Source organism: Taudactylus pleione, unplaced genomic scaffold, assembly GCF_031769625.1.
Source record: "Taudactylus pleione unplaced genomic scaffold, aTauple2 ptg000987l, whole genome shotgun sequence".
NCBI classification, from domain to species: Eukaryota; Metazoa; Chordata; class Amphibia; order Anura; family Myobatrachidae; genus Taudactylus; species Taudactylus pleione.
In genome coordinates, this window is record NW_028285388.1 from 2,369,759 (window position 1) to 2,391,803 (window position 22,045).

Sequence of the window (22,045 nt, forward strand, 5' to 3'; positions counted from 1 at the left end):
AGGGCTTAGTGAGGTAGAAGGGGAAGGATGATGTAACGTGAGAGGAACAGCCTCTGTACCGGGGGTGCTGGAGTGATAATAAAAGCTCATAGAATGTGATACTATTTATATCCAGTAGGAGGAGGGGGCGGTGCGGCAGAATACGGTATGTAGAGCCACCTCATCCATCGTACATATGTTGGTTATATTATGTAGAACAATGTTGGAAAAACTTTCTTTTTTTTTTTGGTTATTTCTCATAAAATAAGATATTTTTTAATTCAATATGTGACATCATACGTATTCTTGAAAAAAAGTACAGTTTGAAATAACTTAGAAAAACAGTTTTTGCCATGAAGGAGTTAAGGAGTATTATTGTGTTTATCCTTTTTAAGTATGTTGTATTACAAGAGAACTCGGTGTTTATATAGTGCTTTATGGTAGCATAAAATACACGAGGCAGGTTTTCTGATCCTCCCGCTGCTAGGGAGTGAGCACAGAGAACCGGCGTCTCCCTTATGCTAATGTGTAACAGCCATCCTAAATTCAGCTCTGTATTTGCGCCTGAACTGCTGCTTAATCTGTTACCCTCCGTGGGGGGCGCCTGCACGGGGGGGTGGGAGCGCGCCTGCACGGGGGGGTGGGAGCGCGCCTGCACAGGGGGGTGGGAGTGCCTGCACAGAGGGGGGGGGAGCGCCTGCACGGGGGAGGGGAGGAGTGCCTGCAAGGCGGGGGGAGCGCCTGCACGGGGGTGGGGTGGGGGGGGGAGCGCCTGCACGGGGGGGGGGGGAGCGCCTGCATGGCAGTGCAGAGGTGACTGGAGGAGTCCTGGGGAGATGGCATTCCATGAGACAGCAGGGTATGTAGATCCATGACGGCTGCCAGACTCGCGGAAAAGGGGCAGGTGCTTGGTGCTCCCCGCTAGCTGGTGGAGTCCTGCCGCAGGCAGTGCTGATTGTTGGAAGCTGACCTCCAGCTGATGTCGCAGCAATTCAAAGGCTAAGCCGCTGGTCTAGAGTAAATTTCTTGAACAGGCCAGGCCACCAGTTAGTGAGATAGGGGAGTAAAGCTGGCCACACATCTAAAGATTATCTGTCCAACCAGCCAACTAGTTGATTGGTTGGAATGAAATCTGGTAAGGGATGAAAGCAAATGACAATCAGCAATTTGCTCCCAAACGCCAGAAAATGGACAAAAACTGTTTTTTGAACAAATTGTTTAGATCAAACATTTAACAAACTTGTCTGACGTCATTTTCATCTGTTTTCTGGCATTTAGGAGCAAATTGCTGATCATCAGTTACTCCAATACGTTACCAGATTTCATTCCAACCAATCAACTAGTTGGCTGGTTGGACAGAAAATCTTTAGATGTGTGGCCAGTTTTAGACATCTCAGCAGACTAGACACGCCCCTGATCTCATCCGCTTAGCCCCCATTCCTGTAGCCAGGATGGATACAGCTGCTTATGTCTGCATTGCATGGCGGAATACACCTATGTGGGGACAGAATTCAATTGCTTGTCCTTAATCCTTATGAGTTTGTGTAGCTGCACGCGGTCTCCAGCTGTCTTCCGTTGGTGAAGATGATGATGATGATAAGTCCGTCCTTCTCTCCTGTGTTACATTAGAGATGATGTGTGCCCAGCCTTCTCTCCTGTGTTACATTAGAGGTGATGTGTGCCCAGCCTTCTCTCCTGTGTTACATTAGAGATGATGTGTGCCCAGCCTTCTCTCCTGTGTTACATTAGAGGTGATGTGTGCCCAGCCTTCTCTCCTGTGTTACATTAGAGGAGATGTGTGCCCAGCCTTCTCTCCTGTGTTACATTAGAGGTGATGTGTGCCCAGCCTTCTCTCCTGTGTTACATTAGAGGTGATGTGTGCCCAGCCTTCTCTCCTGTGTTACATTACAGATGATGTGTGCCCAGTCTTCTCTCCTGTGTTACATTAGAGATGATGTGTGCCCAGCCTTCTCTCCTGTGTTACATTAGAGATGATGTGTGCCCAGCCTTCTCTCCTGTGTTACATTAGAGGAGATTTGTGCCCAGCCTTCTCTCCTGTGTTACATTAGAGATGATGTGTGCCCAGCCTTCTCTCCTGTGTTACATTAGAGGAGGTGTGTGCCCAGCCTTCTCTCCTGTGTTACATTAGAGATGATGTGTGCCCAGCCTTCTCTCCTGTGTTACATTAGAGGAGGTGTGTGCCCAGCCTTCTCTCCTGTGTTACATTAGAGATGATGTGTGCCCAGCCTTCTCTCCTGTATTACATTAGAGATGATGTGTGCCCAGCCTTCTCTCCTGTGTTACATTAGAGGAGGTGTGTGCCCAGCCTTCTCTCCTGTGTTACATTAGAGGAGATGTGTGCCCAGCCTTCTCTCCTGTATTACATTAGAGGAGGTGTGTGCCCAGCCTTCTCTCCTGTGTTACATTAGAGATGATGTGTGCCCAGCCTTCTCTCCTGTGTTACATTAGAGATGATGTGTGCCCAGCCTTCTCTCCTGTGTTACATTAGAGGAGGTGTGTGCCCAGCCTTCTCTCCTGTGTTACATTAGAGGAGGTGTGTGCCCAGCCTTCTCTCCTGTGTTACATTAGAGGAGGTGTGTGCCCAGCCTTCTCTCCTGTGTTACATTAGAGGAGGTGTGTGCCCAGCCTTCTCTCCTGTATTACATTAGAGGAGGTGTGTGCCCAGCCTTCTTTCCTGCTTTAGTACTTTAAGAGTTACTCTAACCTGTCCTGTTGGGTGGGGGGAGGGACTATACATTTTCAGGATGGTGAACATAGCTTATACTGACCTAATGATCGCTTTAAGGAAAGTTCTCTCTATACTCACAGGATGGACCCTTAAAGCAACTTGCTGTACTTATTAAACCGCGTTGACCTTTAAGCAGTGAACATAAGCCCTTCCAGCGATCATGCCTGGGAGCAGTGTATTATGGGAAGCTGTGTGTGGGGAAGAGCTGCATACTGTATGACCACAATGTGTGGGTGGCCCAGCTGCATTTTGTCTTTTCAAATTCGTAAGAAAAGATCAGTCAGACTGTGGACACATCCATCCGCTGGCCTTCATCCCAGTATAATATCTCCAAAGCATGTCTCTACATAACATGTCACACTGCAAAGATCGCTGATCACATTGGACTATCTGTAAAATGACTGGATGGGGTGACTCGCGCTGAAATAGTCAGTATTATAGATCTGCACTCCTGTCACAGACAGTAAGGGGTATATTTACTAAAGTGCAGGTTTTTAGAAGTGGAGCTGTTGCCCATAGCAACCAATCAGATTCTAGCTATTATCCTCTAGAAGGTGCTAGATAAATAAATAAAATCTTATTGGTTACTATGGGCAACATCTTCACTTCTATAACCTGCCCTTTAGTAATATACCCCCAAGGGTCATTTGAAAAGCGCATTCTGTTCTGTATAAGAGATGGCAGACAATGCACATCTGAGTGAAATCTAGGCAGAGGCTGCCGTTAACAAGCCAAAATCTATTGTTGTATTACAAAAAATACATCGCTATGTATGAAATGTGGACATTCTGCATGGACCTGATGGCTAGGATTAGGCTGCGGGACGGGAGGGTTAGGGTTTGGCACTGGGTGGGGGATTAGGGGTGTTACTCGCTGCCGGGACTGCTCTATCACAGCCGGAAGTCATCATCATAACACCGCAAGGTAAGTCACCGCCGGAGCCACCAAGCAAGGTAAGTCACCGCCGGAGCCACCAAGCAAGGTAAGTCACCGCCGGAGCCACCAAGCAAGGTAAGCCACAGCTGGAGCCACCAAGCAAGGTAAGCCACAGCTGGAGCCACCAAGCAAGGTAAGCCACAGCTGGAGCCACCAAGCAAGGTAAAGCCACAGCTGGAGCCACCAAGCAAGGTAAAGCCACAGCTGGAGCCACCAAGCAAGGTAAGCCAGAGCTGGAGCCAACTAGCAAGGTAAGCCACAACTGGAGCCACCAAGTAAGGTAAGTCACTGGACCACCAGGAACACCCCGGCTTGCCTTCGTTTGGTATGCTGAGCGTTGGGCTCCCGGTGTAGGGATAATGACAGGCGTCAGGATTTTGACGCCTGTTATTAGACCCCTGCTGAGATTAGACAGTCGGGAAGCTGCGGTCGGCATTTCGACCGTCTGCTTCCTGACTGCATCCCGGTGTAACTGTCAATACTCCTCTAATGCTGTATAAATGAAAGGTCTCCTGCTCTCTCTGAGTAATCCCAAGAGAAGGTTCATGTTTGTTAACTTATCATGTACAGAGAATAATTTAATGAGCTGTTAGTGGATATTACTAGAATTTAAAACTGTCCTTTTAATAAATGTAATAAAGTACCTAAAATCCTCTCCGTAAGAAAGACATTGGATGGGTGAAGCTTTTCTGTCTTGCATTTGTTTGTGCTACAGTCTTGCAGTGTCCTAGGTAACAGAAATGCTTTGTGCCGATTATTATATTAATACACGAGCCAGGAGGTCACGTGAGCCAGGCTTTCTACACTCCATTTAAGAATGAGCGATAACCCCATTAGCACTCGCTATAGAGGTTATGACATCCATTCAGTAATTGGCAAACAGTGGAAAGATCAGCTCATGGCTGTTTATGAAGTGCCGCTTACACGGTCTATAGTTGGCGTTAGTGGTACGGTCTTCATTGCCAACACTGGGGAACCAGCAAATCCTTCCAGGTGTAAGAGAGGGCTGCCTAGGTGGTCTCTCCCTGGCTGTCTGCAGCTTTGCAGACCATCTTTCTACAACCTCTATGGACTCTTGTGGCATCATGTTCTAGTTGGGGAAATGAATGTGCGCTGCGTAAAGGGATAACTAGTGGGGAACTGGATTGTTTGCTGTCAGCTAGAGAAGAGTATTCATCCCCCAGCCAGAACACAGGGATAAAGGATTTAGCGTCTCTCCTGAGCCACCCTGCAGGAGAGCCGGAGAAATGCCATCAATACACTATTCTGTGTCCTCTGTTGCAGCATCTGTGCAGACGGGCTGATTTTCAGGGCTGGCCGATCAGTGTAATAGCACGCGCAGCCCTGCGCCACCACATAGCACAAGTATCGTCTTACTCAACTCTTCAACAGTTTCACTGTACTCTGTATTTACGTCCAACAGGGGCTGGGAACAGGGCGAGGTCACCTGCAGCCCCTACATACGCGAGAGCCCCAACACTCTGTGGAACGTGGAGGATCATGGGAATCCCAGGCGTAAGTCAGACCCTGCTTGTGTAACAGTTATGTCCGTCTGTGATTGGTGCACCCAGAGACGCATATATTAATGGACAGATACACAGCTTGCTGTATTACTAATCTTTGGAGGGCGTTTGTGGAAAGTGGTGCAGATGCAGCAATCTGCTGTGACCCATCAGTCACGTGTTACTATGAACGGAAACTCCATCAGCGACATTCCCATAAGACGTTCACTACTAATCAGTGTAATTAGTGTCTAATCAGACACTTCTTGTGTCTGATTAGCCCCCCTCCCCTTGTTACCTGCCACCTAACGCCCATGAATGCCTCACACATGTATGATACTGTGCGTCACATTTGTACTGTGACTCTGTGTGAACAAGGCTGAACATATGCGCGGTTTGACTGAAGCGCAGACGAGGAACGTCGCGCCACTTCATCTGACAGTGTCCCATTCAGGATTGGGCCCTGTGTGTGTGTGTGTGTGTGTGTGTTTGTGTGTTTAGCGCAGCCCCTATCAGGTCATAAGTCTCCGTATTGAAACCAGCTGGGTCTTTTCTCTTCTCTAGTGCCAAATATCAGTGTGTCCATCCTGAAGCCTTCGTTCTTTGAGATCCTGGCAGAGTCCCACGTGGTGATGCTGCGGGTAAGTAGAGTTTGGAGTTGGGTAGATGAGGTGTTGGCAGATTGGGTGACATACTTTTATGCCTTTTTTTTTTTTTCAAGGCTAACAGCGGCCTAAAGCCCAAGGAGCACGAAGTCACATCCAAGCCCTGGCACTGGCCAATCAACTTCCAGGTTAGGACACGCGATCTTTACGTTGGTTTATCTTACACACTCAGACAGCGCTCATTACATGTAGTAACCACAGAACGCGGGCGCCTCAACTGAAACTATTCACGGCCCCTCTGTAGTTGTGAGAGTTACCTCCTCTGAGACTGTAATAAGTGCATGAATGGAGGAGAGTCCTCTTCTTTATATGTGTGATGTGTGTTTGCTTTGCATATAACACGCCTGGCTTCCTATCCACACAGGGTCTCCGATTCTCTGGTGTTAACGCATCAGATTTTCGTATCTACCTTTTGGGAAATCCGGTAAGTGTATCATCGTGGCAAGGGGATTTTCCTGGAAGGTGCCGTGGAGAAGACCATGTGCCCCCGTTATGTCTTTAGCGGTTTCATTCATGCCTCCTGAATCACCGCTTTATAAAAGATCAACAGTTAACAGGTCAACAATGTATAGGTCGACACTAAATGGTTGATCGACAATAAGTTGACAGGTACAAAAGGTCGATACACATGGTTGAGACAGAAATGGTTTCCACGTTTTTTTTATTTTGTTTTAAGCCTAACCTCCCCCTGGTGCATAACCCTAACCATCCCCTTGGTGCCTTACCCCAACCCTCCCGCAAGTGCCTAAACCTAGCTGTAGCCTAACTCCCTCCCTCCCCCCAACTATAGCCTAGTCCTAACCATCCCCCTGGTGCCTTACCCTAACCCTCCCAAAAGTGCCTAAACCTAGCCGTAGCCTAACTCCCTTCCCCCCCCCCCGCCAACCACACCAGCTATAGCCTAACTCTAATCATCCCCTCTGGCAGTCCAGCCCTCCCCCAAGTCCCTAACCTTAAACTTGTTGGAAAAATCAGGTCTCAACCATTTTTGTGTCAACGTTTTGAACCTGTCGATCTTTTGAACAGGTTGACCATTTGGTATCAACCTATTCGTTGCAGACCTTTTTAGAGTCGACCTGTCATAAGTCTCTCTCATTCTCTCAGGTTGTTTGGTGGCTGAACCTGGGATGTCTCGTTCTCTATGTTCTCATGGCCCTCTGTGCTGCGGTCTCCATACATCGTGGCCTCGCTTTGTCTGACAAGGTGAAAGGTAAATCCTGGAGAGTCCATTGTCTATGTAACACGGGTCATCTCCTTTCTCTTCTGCTCTGTCTCCATGCTGGTGGTTTCCGGTGTTTTAGGTGACCGGGGTCCATTTGTGGGCTATAGAAGCCTTGTTGTTACCTAAATAATAGACCTGGATTTAGGTTGGGGGATTGTATGGTGTAATAATTTATATATTGGATTTATGTTACAAGAAGTTGTTTATGTTGCAGAGAACTTTAGCCTGCTCCTGGGGAGTGGGGGACAGCTGATGTTGGGGTGGCTGCTGCATTATTGTCCCTTCTTCTTCATGGGCCGAGTACTGTACTACCACCACTACTTCCCAGCCATGCTCTTCTCTAGCATGCTAACAGGTAAGCACGAGCAGCAGTGGTGTAATTTAAGTGGGACACTTATTGGTGAGGATATGTAATTTATGGGACACTCAATGGTGAGGAGATGTGAGTTATGGGACATTCATGGTGAGGAGATGTGAGGTATGGGACATTCATTGGCGGGTGAGGAGATGTGAGGTATGGTACATTCATTGGTCGGTTAAGGAGATGTGAGTATGGTACATTCATTGGTCGGATGAGGAGATGTGAGGCATGGGACATTCATTGGTCGGGTGAGGAGATATGGGGTATGGGACACACATTGGTAAGGTGAGATGAGAGGTATGAGACATTCATTGGTGATGTGAGTGAGGAGAGGTGAGGCATGGGACACTGATTGGTAAGGTGAGGCATGGAGCACTCATTGGTGAGGTGAGGTATGTGACACTGGTGGGGAGATTTAAGGTATGGGACATTGGTAAGACGAGGATATGTGAGGTATGGGACACATTGGTGAGGTGAGGAGATGTGAGGTATAGGAAACTCATTGGTGAGGTGAGGAGATGTGAGGTATAGGACACTCATTGGTGAGGTAAGAAGATGTGAGGTATGGCACTGGCATTGGGGAGATGAGATGTGAGGTATGGCACTGGCATTGACAAGATGTGAGACTGGCATCAGGGTGTGAAGATGTCCGGCATGGCATTGGCATCAGGGAGCAGAGACGTGAGGAACTGGACAGTAGTTTCTGCGGGGAGTCATTTATAAGATGAGCGCAGTGGGTAATATTGATGGCGAGAGAAAAAGGCAAGTTCTTCAATCAGCTTATAACTAGCAAAGGTGCAAAAAGAAAAAAAAGAGATGAGAGGTAATTCAGTGTACGCCATACAGAGGACCCTCTCACACCTGTACAAGGACAGTAATTCAGTGCACGCCATACAGAGGACCCTCTCACACCTGTACAAGGACAGTAATTCAGTGCACGCCATACAGAGGACCCTCTCACACCTGTACAAGGACAGTAATTCAGTGCACGCCATACAGAGGACCCTCTCACACCTGTACAAGGACAGTAATTCAGTGCACGCCATACAGAGGACCCTCTCACACCTGTACAAGGACAGTAATTCAGTGCACGCCATACAGAGGACCCTCTCACACCTGTATAAGGACATGCCTCTAACACTGTACTAGAAGCACAAGTCTTATGTGTATACCTCTTTAAAGCGATGTGTGTGCCATCTACCACTTGCAGGGCGTTTCTACAAGTTGGATGGCCGTAATGATAATGAATGAGAGTACCAACATTGGCCACCTTTCCTTCTCTCACTCCTATGGAGGCAGGCTTTACATGAGAGCTGCTTCTCAGCTGATGGGCTGATGAGTGGGGGGAGGGCTGTCTCACACTTGTGATTAGAACTGGACTGACATTGTCTATCTGGGGGAGGAAGGGGGATGAGGTGAATTGCAGGACTGGAGAGGACAATATGGTCTCATCCCGTGTCCTCTTCTTACAGCTGTGACACTATCTGTCCTGCTCCGGCTGTGTGCTGAGGCCCTCTGTCCGTTACACCATCGGGCGGTATTTACAGCCGGGATAACGGTCCTGGTGCTGACGCTTCTATACAGGTAATGGCAGTACATGAATGCAGTCTGGTCCTTGTGAGGTTGATGTCTCTGATCTCTGCCCCCTGGGAATAGTTTAGGAAGCCTTTATATTAGGAGCAGGACTGTAACTGGGGCTGTGCAAGACCACACTGGGGAGGTTGGAGTTCAAATCTCCTGTTTGCGTCGGGTGATAAACTTTCTAGTCACAGCCATAATTAGGAGAACAAATACGTGGCTGATTACTGTAACCTCTGATTCAGATAACATTCCATAACTAAACAGTTATTTATCATTTACAGTAAGGTATTTTAATGCTACAAGAGTATAGTCACATATGTTTTTCTCTATACGTTCTGAACCAGTTATTGGTATAAAATGTATTATTAAAATAAAAGAGCAACTTGGGATGATCTAGAAGTCATTTGTGACCATGATTACTCTGCGTAGAACCCACCATAGAGATTATTGGGAATAATTGAATGTTTGGAAACACGGGATCACGCTGGAGCTGTCTACACGTTCCGTTCATTGCGATTGCTGGAACATGGTGACCTGACCTCCAGTTCCTGCACCTTTGTACAGTTTAGTTCCATGAGTTGGGGTCTGTGTTTCTGGCAGTGAGCGTAGTACAGTGACTTCCAGTGTCTGTGCCATGAAACTTACACATGGTGTTTTCTGGTTATCTTCCAGCTTCTATCTCTTCCACCCACTGGCGTACGGCATGGTGGGACCTCTTGCAGACGAATCCGACAGCCCTATGTCAGGCCTGCGCTGGATGGATTCCTGGGACTTTTAGTTCAGTGTTTTTGGACCTATTCTCTAGTTGCTGACAGTATTAGTGCTGGTCATATACCTGCCTCCCATAGACTAAGATGACCTGGACAGGAAGACGACACCTAGATTACCAGTTCTTGGACACGTTCGTGGAAGTTCTGTGGAGCGGTTTGGGCAGGTCACAGAAGAGGTAGAACATGTCACAGAGAAAATGTTTACTAGAGAGACCTCTATGTTCAGCATAGCCTTGTAATGATTGAGCAATATATCTTTATACCACATCTGTTCTGTGGCCTGTGATGGAAGCATTGTTAGCTGAGGCTGGTGGAGCACTGGCCCGTACCCCTATATACCGCCTCTGTTCTGTGGCCTGTGATGGAAGCACTGTTAGCGGAGGCTGGTGGAGCACTGGCCCATACCCCTATATACCGCCTCTGTTCTGTGGCCTGTGATGGAAGCACTGTTAGCGGAGGCTGGTGGAGCACTGGCCCATACCCCTATATACCACATCTGTTCTGTGGCCTGTGATGGAAGCACTGTTAGCGGAGGCTGGTGGAGCACTGGCCTGTGTCTCTATGTACAGTACCAGAACGTTGTGTGTGTGTGTGTCACTCTGGTCTCCTAACAAAGGTGAATAAACCTCTGCTCCCTGGCGCCCCAGCATTACCCATTTTAGGAAGTTGGAGCCTATGTGATCTGCATGTCTTTATCTGGCCAGAACAGCTGTCTGCCATCCTCTGTAGTATTTCCCCTCCCTAGAGCTCGGCTTCCACACAATACGTGTTCCCTCTCCTACTACTGGGGACAATGCTTCGCTGCTTCATACAGATTAACCCTTTGTTGTCTCAGGTGCAGAACCCTTGACCCTGGAGAGCTCTGTTTGTCCTTTAACCTGAGTTATCCATGGGGTGGTGGTGCTGGCTCTATGGGGAGATGGAATATCAGTGTGTATATGGAGCAGGTGTGTGTGTGGGCCTCATCCTCTCCCAGATGGCTGCGTCCTCTGAGCACAAGGACAGTTTAGGCAGCATTAAAGAGTGATTAAATACAACATTAATTAGTCCCTTTCTGTGGTCAGTGTACTGTTCACCACCGTTCTACAATAGCTACAAGTACATGGTGCATCTTCTAGTAAAATGCTCTCTAGTAGTGCAAATCTCCTTATTTCATATCACCAAGTTGCCTCAAACCTACAGCTGCAGAGATTATTCCCCATTAATGTCTACGCCATAAGGTTGGTATCTCAGGTTAACTCATAAGTTGAAAGACTGGTTCTGTCAGCCTAAGTAGGAGACGGGTTCTGCAATGGCCTGTCAGCCTAAGTAGGAGACTGGTTCTGCAATGGCGTGTCAGCCTAAGTAGGAGACGGGTTCTGCAATGGCCTATTAGCCTAAGTAGGAGACGAGTTCTCAATGGCCTGTCAGCCTAAGTAGGAGATGGGTTCTCAATGGCCTATCAGCCTAAGTAGGAGACGGGTTCTGCAATGGCCTATCAGCCTAAGTAGGAGACGGGTTCTCAATGGCCTGTCAGCCTAAGTAGGAGACGGGTTCTCAATGGCCTATCAGCCTAAGTAGGAGACGGGTTCTGCAATGTTCTATCAGCCTAAGTAGGAGACGGGTTCTGCAATGTTCTATCAGCCTAAGTAGGAGACGGGTTCTCAATGGCCTGTCAGCCTAAGTAGGAGACGGGTTCTCAATGGCCTATCAGCCTAAGTAGGAGACGGGTTCTGCAATGTTCTATCAGCCTAAGGCCCGTATTCAATTTGAGGCGAAAAGTCCAGACTTTTCGCCTGCTGGACTTTTCACCTCCTTCACCTGTTTTGCAGGCAGAAAAGTATCGCGCGCGTGCCCGCTGTTACCTGTAACTCAAAATCGGGAACTGACGAAACTTTGATCGGCGAAAAAATATGGGAATTTTCGGGAAATAATTGTAGGTCCCCCCTAAAGATGTCCAGACCTGGGGGATCACTATGGGTACCCCCGTTTTTTTGCCTGCAAAAGAAAGTCGGGTTTTTAAATAGCCGCGGCAGGTGTATAAATGCGGCTTTGAAGAAGGTGATGCAGAAGAGCATTTAGAAGTTTTTTTGTGGAAAAATAACTATGCCCATCTAATTTGGGGTACATGAAAATGGGTGCAAGCATATTTTTAAGTCCCTTAAATGATTTGTAAAACTCTGCAAAAATGCACCTGCCGCTACTCCCCTCAATGAAGAAAACACCTGCCGCATATAAGGGAACCCCTCTGGACTCCATTCCGCTAATTTAGAAGTGTGTTCCCTATATATATTTTTTTTTTTTTTTTTTTTTTTTTTTTAAACCCCAAAATTTTAATTAATTCTTTGGGGTGTCCTTTTTTTTTTTTTTACACAGATTATTTTTAGGGACCATTCCCAGGGGTGCAGACTATTATTTTTAAGCCTGCACCCCTAAACCCCAATTCTGCATAGGCGAAAAGTCAATGAAATTGAATACGGGGATAATGGAAATAGGCTAAAATGACATGATCAGCGATACATTATCGCCGATAACGGACTTTTCGCCCCATATTGAATATGGCCCTAAGTAGGAGACGAGTTCTGCAATGTCCTATCAGCCTAAGTAGGAGACGGGTTCTGCAATGTCCTATCAGCCTAAGTGGGAGACGGGTTCTGCAATGTCCTATCAGCCTAAGTGGGAGACGGGTTCTGCAATGTCCTATCAGCCTAAGTGGGAGACGGGTTCTGCAATGTCCTATCAGCCTAAGTGGGAGACGGGTTCTGCAATGTCCTATCAGCCTAAGTGGGAGACGGGTTCTGCAATGTCCTATCAGCCTAAGTAGGAGACGGGTTCTGCAATGTCCTATCAGCTAAGTAGGAGACGGGTTCTGCAATGTCCTATCAGCCTAAGTAGGAGACGAGTTCTGCAATGTCCTATCAGCCTAAGTAGGAGACGGGTTCTGCAATGTCCTATCAGCTAAGTAGAGGCTTCCTGACTGTAGCTGAGTGCAGGATAGGAAAGGACATTGGGCCTGATTCAGCAAGCAACACAAAGGAGAGAACGCACGCACTTGGCTGATGTTTTTATACTGCGCATGCACTAGCCAATGCAATCGGGTAAGCGTACGCAGACAACATGCAGCGTGTACGCAGACCCCTTACGATATTGATTGACAGGTAGTGACGGGGGGTGGTCGGACGAACGCAGGTGTACGTGTGCGTTGGGACGCTGTTTTAGGGGCATCCATAATTAAGCCAGTGCGGCGATTGACGCAGTGATGAGACTCAGTGCACACAGGAAGTTTCCAAGATCCTGCGCGAGGTCAGGTCAACCACTATTATGCACATGTGGTCGATGGTTCTTGATGTTACCGATGTTTATGCTATCTTACATACTGATCAGGCTTTGATTAAAGGGAGATGGGCGGCTTACTATAGGGCTGGGCGTCTGCATCTTATGCTGCTGTCTCTGTGCGTTCGCATTGATTAGCATATTCTCGCAGCGGACGGGTGCGTGCGTTCTCTCCTTTCCTTGCTGAATCAGGCCCTTTGACACACGGACATTTAATGATTTAGATACAGCATTAGAGTCCTAGCTGATGAGACCGGTCGCCCTCGTACACAGCACAAAATAGTACACGCCGGAACCTTTGATAAGACTCCTAAGCCGGGGGCCATTCACATATCAGGGGAACTGGGAGCAATCCTGGATGTCACACGTTAGCGACACAGCTGATAATAAAAGCTGCAGTGTATAATATGGGGCTTGGTATATTCTGTGCGGTGGATCTGTCCCTAGACCATCACATGTTGTGTAGCTAAGGAGCCCCAGTGCCTCTGACCTGTGTGTATGTGATGGGGGGTAGTCAGGCCTACAGTCACAGAGCTATGGAGGAAGGCTGGCCGTGGTCATTGGATGGGTTGCCATGGGAATAAGTCCAGAACGGGAAGAAAGCAGCAGATTAGGATGGACCAGAGCTCGCTGCCTTCCGCTGGCTGGGGAGGAGTAATTACAGCTGCAGGATGCTGCGCCGGTAATTGTACCCAACGGATTTAACCCCTCGCTGGCCGGCCACGCCAGCAGCTATGTGATATTTACAACACGGACGTTTTTTTTTTATCTCAAAATGTAAGAAATAAAATAAGTGTGTCTGTGACTATTCTGTGTAACCAAAGCGAAGGACAAGATGGGTCAGGTTTTGTCTGCAAACTATTGGATTGAAATACGGATATGGGAATTGTATCAGCTCTACAGAATAATAATATAAAGGGATAATATTGCTATTAATATTTTAATGGACCCAGTTGCCCAGCATAGAATCACACTGGACCTGACAGCGACGCGTGCTGCCGGCGTTACTCCCTTCTGACTAATTAGGATAAATAACCTCTCTGCCGTATACCTGACTTATGTGCTTTGTTGGTTTAACCAGATTAATTTACCATTATATTACTGTCCAAGCCTTCCACCGACTGGGTCTGGATATCGCAGAAGATCATGTGAACCATATCCCTTTATCCGCGTGTCACGTTCAAACAAAAAATGGCAGCTGCTCAAATCGATCTGGCAGTACTCTTCAGGTGCATGAAAGGGAGGGGTCATACCAAGTAGAGGTAGTCCTGGGCTGGACGTTTTTTTCATGTGCCCTGCGCCCAGGACATGAACCCCTTAGTGTTAGGGACTGCTAGTGACAGAGAAGCCGTGACGAGGCCTAGCAGCTTCCCATGGATTTGCAAATGCTTCCAACTAATATCTCTGAGTTTCTATCACCATATAGTCTTCATGTATTGTTGCAGGTGCAATTCAGTGTGCTGAGGAACAATAGGGGGTTAACCCCCCCTTTTTTCTACTCTGCGTGTCATGTTGTCAGATGGCGATTATTTGGCGCCTAGGGTGGTGCAGTTTAGCTGTGTGGTCACATTGCCCACTGGCCGGGCATTGTGTGACTGCATCATTACTGCCTCCACCTACTGCCCCGCATCGTACACCTACTGCCCCTTATCGTGCACCTACTGCCCGCATCGTGCACCTACTGCCCCGCATCGTACACCTACTGCCCCGCATCGTACACCTACTGCCCCGCATCGTACACCTACTGCCCCGCATCGTACACCTACTGCCCCGCATCATACACCTACTGCCCCGCATCGTACACCTACTGCCCCGCATCGTACACCTACTGCCCGCATCGTACACCTACTGCCCCTTATCTTACACCTACTGCCCGCATCGTACACCTACTGCCCCGCATCGTGCACCTACTGCCCCTTATCTTACACCTACTGCCCTGCATCGTACACCTACTGCCCTGCATCGTACACCTACTGCCCCTTATCTTACACCTACTGCCCGCATCGTGCACCTACTGCCCCGCATCGTGCACCTACTGCCCCGCATCGTGCACCTACTGCCCCGCATCGTACACTTACTGCCCCGCATCGTGCACCTACTGCCCCTTATCTTACACCTACTGTCCGCATCGTGCACCTACTGCCCCGCATCGTGCACCTACTGCCCCGCATCGTGCACCTACTGCCCCGCATCGTACACTTACTGCCCCGCATCGTACACTTACTGCCCCGCATCGTGCACCTACTGCCCCTTATCTTACACCTACTGCCCCGCATCGTACATTTACTGCCCTTCATAACCAGAAGACTAACCTCACGGAGGTTGCAAACTCTCTCCTGAACTTTGATGATAATGGGGATTGAGTAACGAACTACCGATGTGTCCACATACATCTATCCATGCACTACAAGTCGCGCAACACATACCGCGGGAGCTCTGGTGGCTTGGTAGCGCAGAGCGTATTTCAGTGCGACTTTTTACCTTCAATCGCGTCTTATTCACACAGGGATGCGACTAGATGGCACACGCAGCTTCTGCTGAATGAAATGATATGCGGCATGCCCATGTTCTCTGTGTATCTGCATGTGAAATGCTACGTTAGTGTCAGCGGCTGTAACACTGTAACGAAGCATTTTGCATGCAGATACACCCTCAGACGCACAGAACATGGGCATGCAGATACACCCGCAGACGCACAGAGAACATGGGCATGCAGATACACCCGCAGACGCACAGAACATGGGCATGCAGATACACCTGCAGACGCACAGAGAACAAGGGCATGCAGATACACCCGCAGACGCACAGAGAACAAGGGCATGCAGATACACCCACAGACGCACAGAGAACAAGGGCATGCAGATACACCCGCAGACGCACAGAGAACATGGGCATGCAGATACACCCGCAGACGCACAGAGAACATGGGCATGCAGATACACCCGCAGACGCACAGAGAACATGGGCATGCAGATACACCCGCAGACGCACAGAGAACATGGGCATGCAGATACACCCGCAGACGCACAGAACATGGGCATGCAGATACACCCGCAGACGCACAGAGAACAAGGGCATGCAGATACACCCGCAGACGCACAGAGAACAAGGGCATGCAGATACACCCGCAGACGCACAGAGAACAAGGGCATGCAGATACACCCGCAGACGCACAGAGAACAAGGGCATGCAGATACACCCGCAGACGCACAGAGAACATGGGCATGCAGATACACCCGCAGACGTACAGAACATGGGCATGCAGATACACCCGCAGACGCACAGAACATGGGCATGCAGATGCAGACGCACAGGGAACAAGGACATGCAGATACACCCGCAGACGCACAGAGAACATGGGCATGCAGATACACCCGCAGACGCACAGAACATGGGCATGCAGATACACCCGCAGACGCACAGAACATGGGCATGCTGCATATCATTTTATTCAGCAGAAGCTGCTTGTGCTATCTAGTCTCATCACTGTGTGAATAAGACTCATTTGAATGTAAAAAGTCGCACTGAAAGATGCTCGGCACTACAGAGTCACAGCATGGCGCGATTAGAAGGGCGATTTACCGGGCGAGGAGGCTAGGTGTATGAGGACACATCTGTAGCTGCCTTTTATTGATGATTTATCAATATTCCAGATACCATTGAAAAGCAAAGTATGTGTCAATTTAAACAGTAATTGTTTCATAATAAAAGGTTTTCAGTAATTGTTTGATGTGTGGTTGTATCGTCTTGTGGTTGTATGAAATGTACATAAAGTAGCTGCCCGTTATATTGACTATGCTTAGAGTAGTTTCCATAACGCAGAGAGGAGCAGTCTGGGGTCCTGTGTAACCGTCCCATAGTGGAGAATTACAGGGCTGGAGCAGTGTTACTTGTTCTCTCTGTATAACTGGGGAGGGTGGAGCATTTTTAGGTATTTATAAATGAGCGTACGCTGGCTAAATACTCATTGGTCTTTTTTCTTTTTCTTTTTTTTTCAATTCAATATTTTTTTTATTGAATTTAAAATATTATAAACATACATAACAAAAATACACAATAAATGTGGTAGACCAGGAATAAAATAAATGCAGCATTGATAATGTCATGTAGCATAACAGCATGTTAAAGAATATATGTGAGCAAACAGGATATAATTATGATCCCCAACAAGTAATTGGATAGAACAGTTACCTGAAGGCACCATTCGGATACCCTCATCTTGAACCAGTATGAGAAAAAAATAAATAAAAGTGTGACATTGAGAGTAACCGCACCAGCACAATGTAATAAAAGATATACTTAAATATAAATAAAAAAAAACCTCATCCACCAAAATAAACCATATACTCAAAGCAAACCACACAAATTACCTCCCCTCCCCAAATCTATACTAACTACCTTCGAAACTAAACACCTGCCCCCCATCCCTAATAACGGATAATAGAGCAATAGATATAACCAGGGCAATAGACTAGTGACCTTAAGCTAGGCCAAACTCCGCCCTCCTGTTACAGAAAAAATAGACATGGAGCTCTCCCCATAAAAAATTCTTGAAACAACACTTTCAAATGTATAACAATCAGGATTATGTAGACAATAATATTAGTCTGGACAAGCCTCTATCTCTTGCCAAAATAAAAAAACAGAAAAATGGTCCCGTCCCATCCTGCCCGGGAACAGATCGTCCCATCCTGCCCGGGAACAGATCGTCCCATCCTGCCCGGGAACAGATCGTCCCATCCTACCCGGGAACAAATCGAAAAACATGTAAAATATTTGAGTAACAAATCTTGGAACCTCAGCACATCTAATAGAAATGAACGAAAGGATATTTTGGCAGATCATTGTCAGCCCAACACCCCCAGACTCAAAGTTGTTGACAAATACAGGCAGGTCCACAGCCAATGGAGAAAATAAGTCCAGAATATTATCTTTCGGAGAAGATATGAGGACAGCAGGGACAGGAGACTTAAGGCACACATCCACTAGACGACAGGCAAAAGATCGCACAATTACGACATTGTAATGGTGCAGTTGTTTGTCTGTGATGAGCCTGCACTGACCAAGCAGTCGATCCGTGCAGGTACATCAATCATCTGCAAACGTGTTGAACCTGACGATATCGTCAGGTTTTACAACATATTTGTATGATGATAATGTCTAAACGACCAACGATTTTTAAACGATTATCTAACGATATCGTTATCGTTCAATCACTCAATTTAGTCGTCTAGTGGATGTGTGCCTTTAGGCACATCCATCTTCGCCACATGTTCTGAGAGTAGATATTTTAATTGCCCAAAGGATCTGATATAAAGAACCACCCATTCTTGAAGTAAACAATCACGGATATATCCAAAAATATATATATGTATGTATACGTGGAGCGTAAATCAAGGATAAGTCCAGGATATCAAATAGCAGAATATTTGGTAAACAATGAGCTGATCACAACTGAGGTGATGGGTGAGTAAGTTCTCCACAAAATTTACCAAACCAACAGGCTTAAGTCCAGGAAAGTAAATGTCGGGACAGGAGGCGTCAGGCTGAAATTACCAGTGCTGAGACAGACGAGCCAGCCGGTCATCCAGTCTGCATACCAAGAAGCATCAGCACCACAAGGATATCCAGACGATGGCCAGAAGGATCACAGCAACAAAATGGCGGTGAACCTAGTCTCAGACGCCCAAACGCCAAAGCTGACCAGCTGCAAACATGGAGAAATTAACAGCGGGAGGCGGCAGCAACACCCCAGGAGACGCAGACCAAGGTAAGTATAAATTCAGTAGGTAGTCACCACTCTACTAGGTAGTGGCGAGAGTCAGGACAGAATCACCAGGTCCGGGTATAGAGGAGAATGCAGGAATATATGCAGCGGAGAGTCTCCCACAAAGCAGGCATTAGAGATTACCACACGATCGGAGGCAATCCGGAGAGAGAATAGCCAAATACAGGATATTTTACCAGGATTTCAGCGGGAGAGCTGAGAAGGGGCTGCCTACTCCTAGCTACTCCAGCAACGGAGCCCCTCATTGGTCATTTTAGTGCCCTGTGATCTACAGCAGGTAAGTAACCCATGATTTGTACATGCATCATGTCATGTCACCGGTATAAGACACTGCCGCCATGCTAGGATATTTGTCTTAAACAGTAGTGAGGGGACACTGGTGTACTGTCTGTATTACATGTGTCCTGAGAGTGAGGGGACACCAGGACTGTCTGTATTACATGTGTCCTGAGAGTGAGGGGACACTGGGACTGTCTGTATTACATGTGTCCTGAGAGTGAAGGGACACCAAGACTGTCTGTATTACATATGTCCTAAGAGTGAGGGGACACCAGGATTGTCTGTTTCTACTTAAGGGTCCATAGGGGGTCCACAGGGTTGACCTTGGGGTATAGGTTGGGAACCAAATCCGGGCACCACGCAGTTAAAGCTTTTAGCTCCCAGGATGCACTTGGGTCCACTCTCCCTATAACCCCGCCCCCCAGCCAGAGGCACCTCAGTTTAAGTTGGTGCCCGGCCGGAGTCGGGTCACCGTTAGTGCAGTGGGGAGCTGATTAGCAGCCCCTAAGCTTAAAATTTATTTTAAAAAAGAGTTTTATTATTTTTTACTACTCTTCAGAGCGGCAGCGTCAGACTGTCCAATGGACGTCTAAGCTGCCGCTCCTACACCCCGCCGGCGCTGCGACGCCAGTACAGATCTGGGGATCGCAGCGGGACCCCAGAGTCTGTACTAGCCGGACTCTGGAGGAATCCCTAGGCTGCTGCCGGATCGACGGGGACAGGTAAGTCGCATGGTCACCGCTTGCGGTGATCCACGTGTGAATATGCAGCCTTATGCCTCCGGTCTCTGGGGACAGACCGGAGGCGCTAGCGGTGGCGGCGGGCTCCCCCTCCATGGAGGCATACCCCGCGTGTCCACTAGCCCACCAGGGATTATAGAGGCAGCGGGAGCCGGCATCCCGGGGGGTTAATTGCTAGCCAGGGGAGGAAGCCTTCCCTGTCTAGCGGCTCCTCCCCTCAGCTCAGCGCGCCTTTCAACACGCAGTCTGGCGTCGCTGAGCTGCTTTCTCCGCGGGCCACGCTTCTTCTGAGGTCTCCAGCGGCCATTATCTCTCGGTGGTGCTGCAGAACTCTTAGGATGTCAGTGAGCCCAGTCCCCCTGTGTACCTGGCCATTTTGGGTGAGTGTACACAGCGCTATAGCCTTCCCAGACACTGAATCTGGGCAGTTGAATGTAGCGGCATTGTGCAGTATATTATATGTCATGCAAATGTATGTATATATATTTTTCTGCATTGTATGTGACTTATGCTAGTGCTGACTGTCTGCTTTTCTCACCTGTCAGTGTATATCTATCCTTTTTCTTTATCTGCCCTAATACAGGTGTACCTAGGGCAGTGGCGTAACTAGGGCAGGCCGGGCGGGGTTCGTGCCCTGGGCGCTGTTGGACCGGCGGCGCGGGGGGGCGCCGCCGGCCGCGGTACCGGCCCGCCCGCCCTAGTTAGCCAGTGTAGCGCCGACTGCAATGAGTGCGGTCAGCGCTACACATTTACACAGGACCGGCGCTAGGCTTCCAGCGCCGGTCCTGTACTGCACGCCTGAGCCCGTTCCCTCCCCCAGGAGGCGGGCTCAGGCTGTGCATAACACACGCATCGCCGCCAGCACTGGCGGCGATGCGTGTGTTAAACAGCAGCCAATGAGAGTCAGATAGACTCTCATTGACTGCTGCAGCACCCACTGCAAGAGCCGGCTCCTGCAGTGGGTAATGGGACTGATGTCATGACGTCTGTCCCATAATGCTGAGCGCGCCCGCCCGGGCGGGAGTGGCGTCGCGATCAGGAGCAGGAGCAGAGATTCAGGTAAGTATATTTTTATAGGTATGTATGTATATATATATATATATATATATATATATAATGTGTGTGTGTGTATATATATATTTTTTTGTAACCTATCTGCACAACGGGGGAGGGGGGTGGCTACTACCGGGGGGACCTCTACTGGGGGAGGGGTGACTACTACTGGGGACCTCTACTGGGGGAGGGGTGGCCACTACTGGGGGGACCTCTACTGGGGGAGGGGTGGCTACTACTGGGGGCACCATTGGGAGCGCCTACTCTACTGGGGACTACTACTTGGGGGGGAACTACCACTGGGGGCATTATGAAAGGGGCCTACTAGAGGCACTGCACTCGGGGGACCACTACTGGGGGCAATAATAGGAAGGGCCACTACAGGGGGCACTGGATAGGGGGGATCACTACAGGGTGCCTGCATAAGGGGACCACTACTGGGAAAACTGCATGGGGGGGGGACTACTGCTGGGGGTACTATATAAAGGGCACTGCATAGGGGGGGACTACTACTGGGGGCACCATATAAAGGGCACTGCATAAGGGGATACTGCTACTGGGCGCACTGCATTGTGGGGACTGCTACTGGGGGCACTGCATAAGGGGAACACTACGTGGGGCACTGCATTTGGGGGGCCACTACTGGGGGTACTGTATAAGGGGCACTACTATGGGCCTGCATAAGAAGGACCACAACTGCATACTGGGGGTACTGTATAAGGGGTACTACTGGGGTTAAGGTGCATATGGATAGGAATTTTCAGTGTGAAAATAAAGGGGTGTGTCATGTTGACACGCCCCATTTTAAAGTGACCACGCCCATTTTTCCCCGCGCACGCGCCTTCGGCGCGCGCACATGTCGGTGTGTTAGGGGGGGGGCTCAGTTTTCAAATGTGCCCTGGGCTCCAAATACCCTAGTTACGCCACTGACCTAGGGTGGTTCTGAGACCTCACATATATATACTTGTTAATATTTGTGAGGTTTGTCACATACTGTTGCGTGCTGCACGTTGCCATATTTTAGATGGAACTGTGTGTTGCATACGCTGATAATGGGTCCCTGCAGCTAATCTTGGCGTCAGTCAGGACCGGTATGGCGCTGCTTAAT

The 22,045-nt window shown here is 48.6% G+C and overlaps 1 protein-coding gene across 2 annotated transcripts in view; it reads left to right on the forward strand.

Annotated features, from left to right (window-relative positions):
- Nucleotides 1–10,814, forward strand: part of POMT2 (protein O-mannosyltransferase 2) — a 48,981-nt gene extending 38,167 nt beyond the window's left edge. The window contains exons 14-21 of one of the 2 annotated variants that reach the window (XM_088460868.1): nt 5,088–5,179; nt 5,731–5,807; nt 5,888–5,959; nt 6,196–6,255; nt 6,936–7,041; nt 7,268–7,408; nt 8,887–8,998; nt 9,668–10,814. In XM_088460868.1, the coding sequence (XP_088316994.1) occupies nt 5,088–5,179; nt 5,731–5,807; nt 5,888–5,959; nt 6,196–6,255; nt 6,936–7,041; nt 7,268–7,408; nt 8,887–8,998; nt 9,668–9,773 (766 nt within the window). In that variant the 3' untranslated portion in view covers nt 9,774–10,814. The remainder of the gene's footprint in view (nt 1–5,087; nt 5,180–5,730; nt 5,808–5,887; nt 5,960–6,195; nt 6,256–6,935; nt 7,042–7,267; nt 7,409–8,886; nt 8,999–9,667) is intronic. The other variant, XM_088460869.1, reaches the window with a different exon arrangement.
- The last annotated feature ends 11,231 nt before the right edge of the window (nt 10,815–22,045 follow it).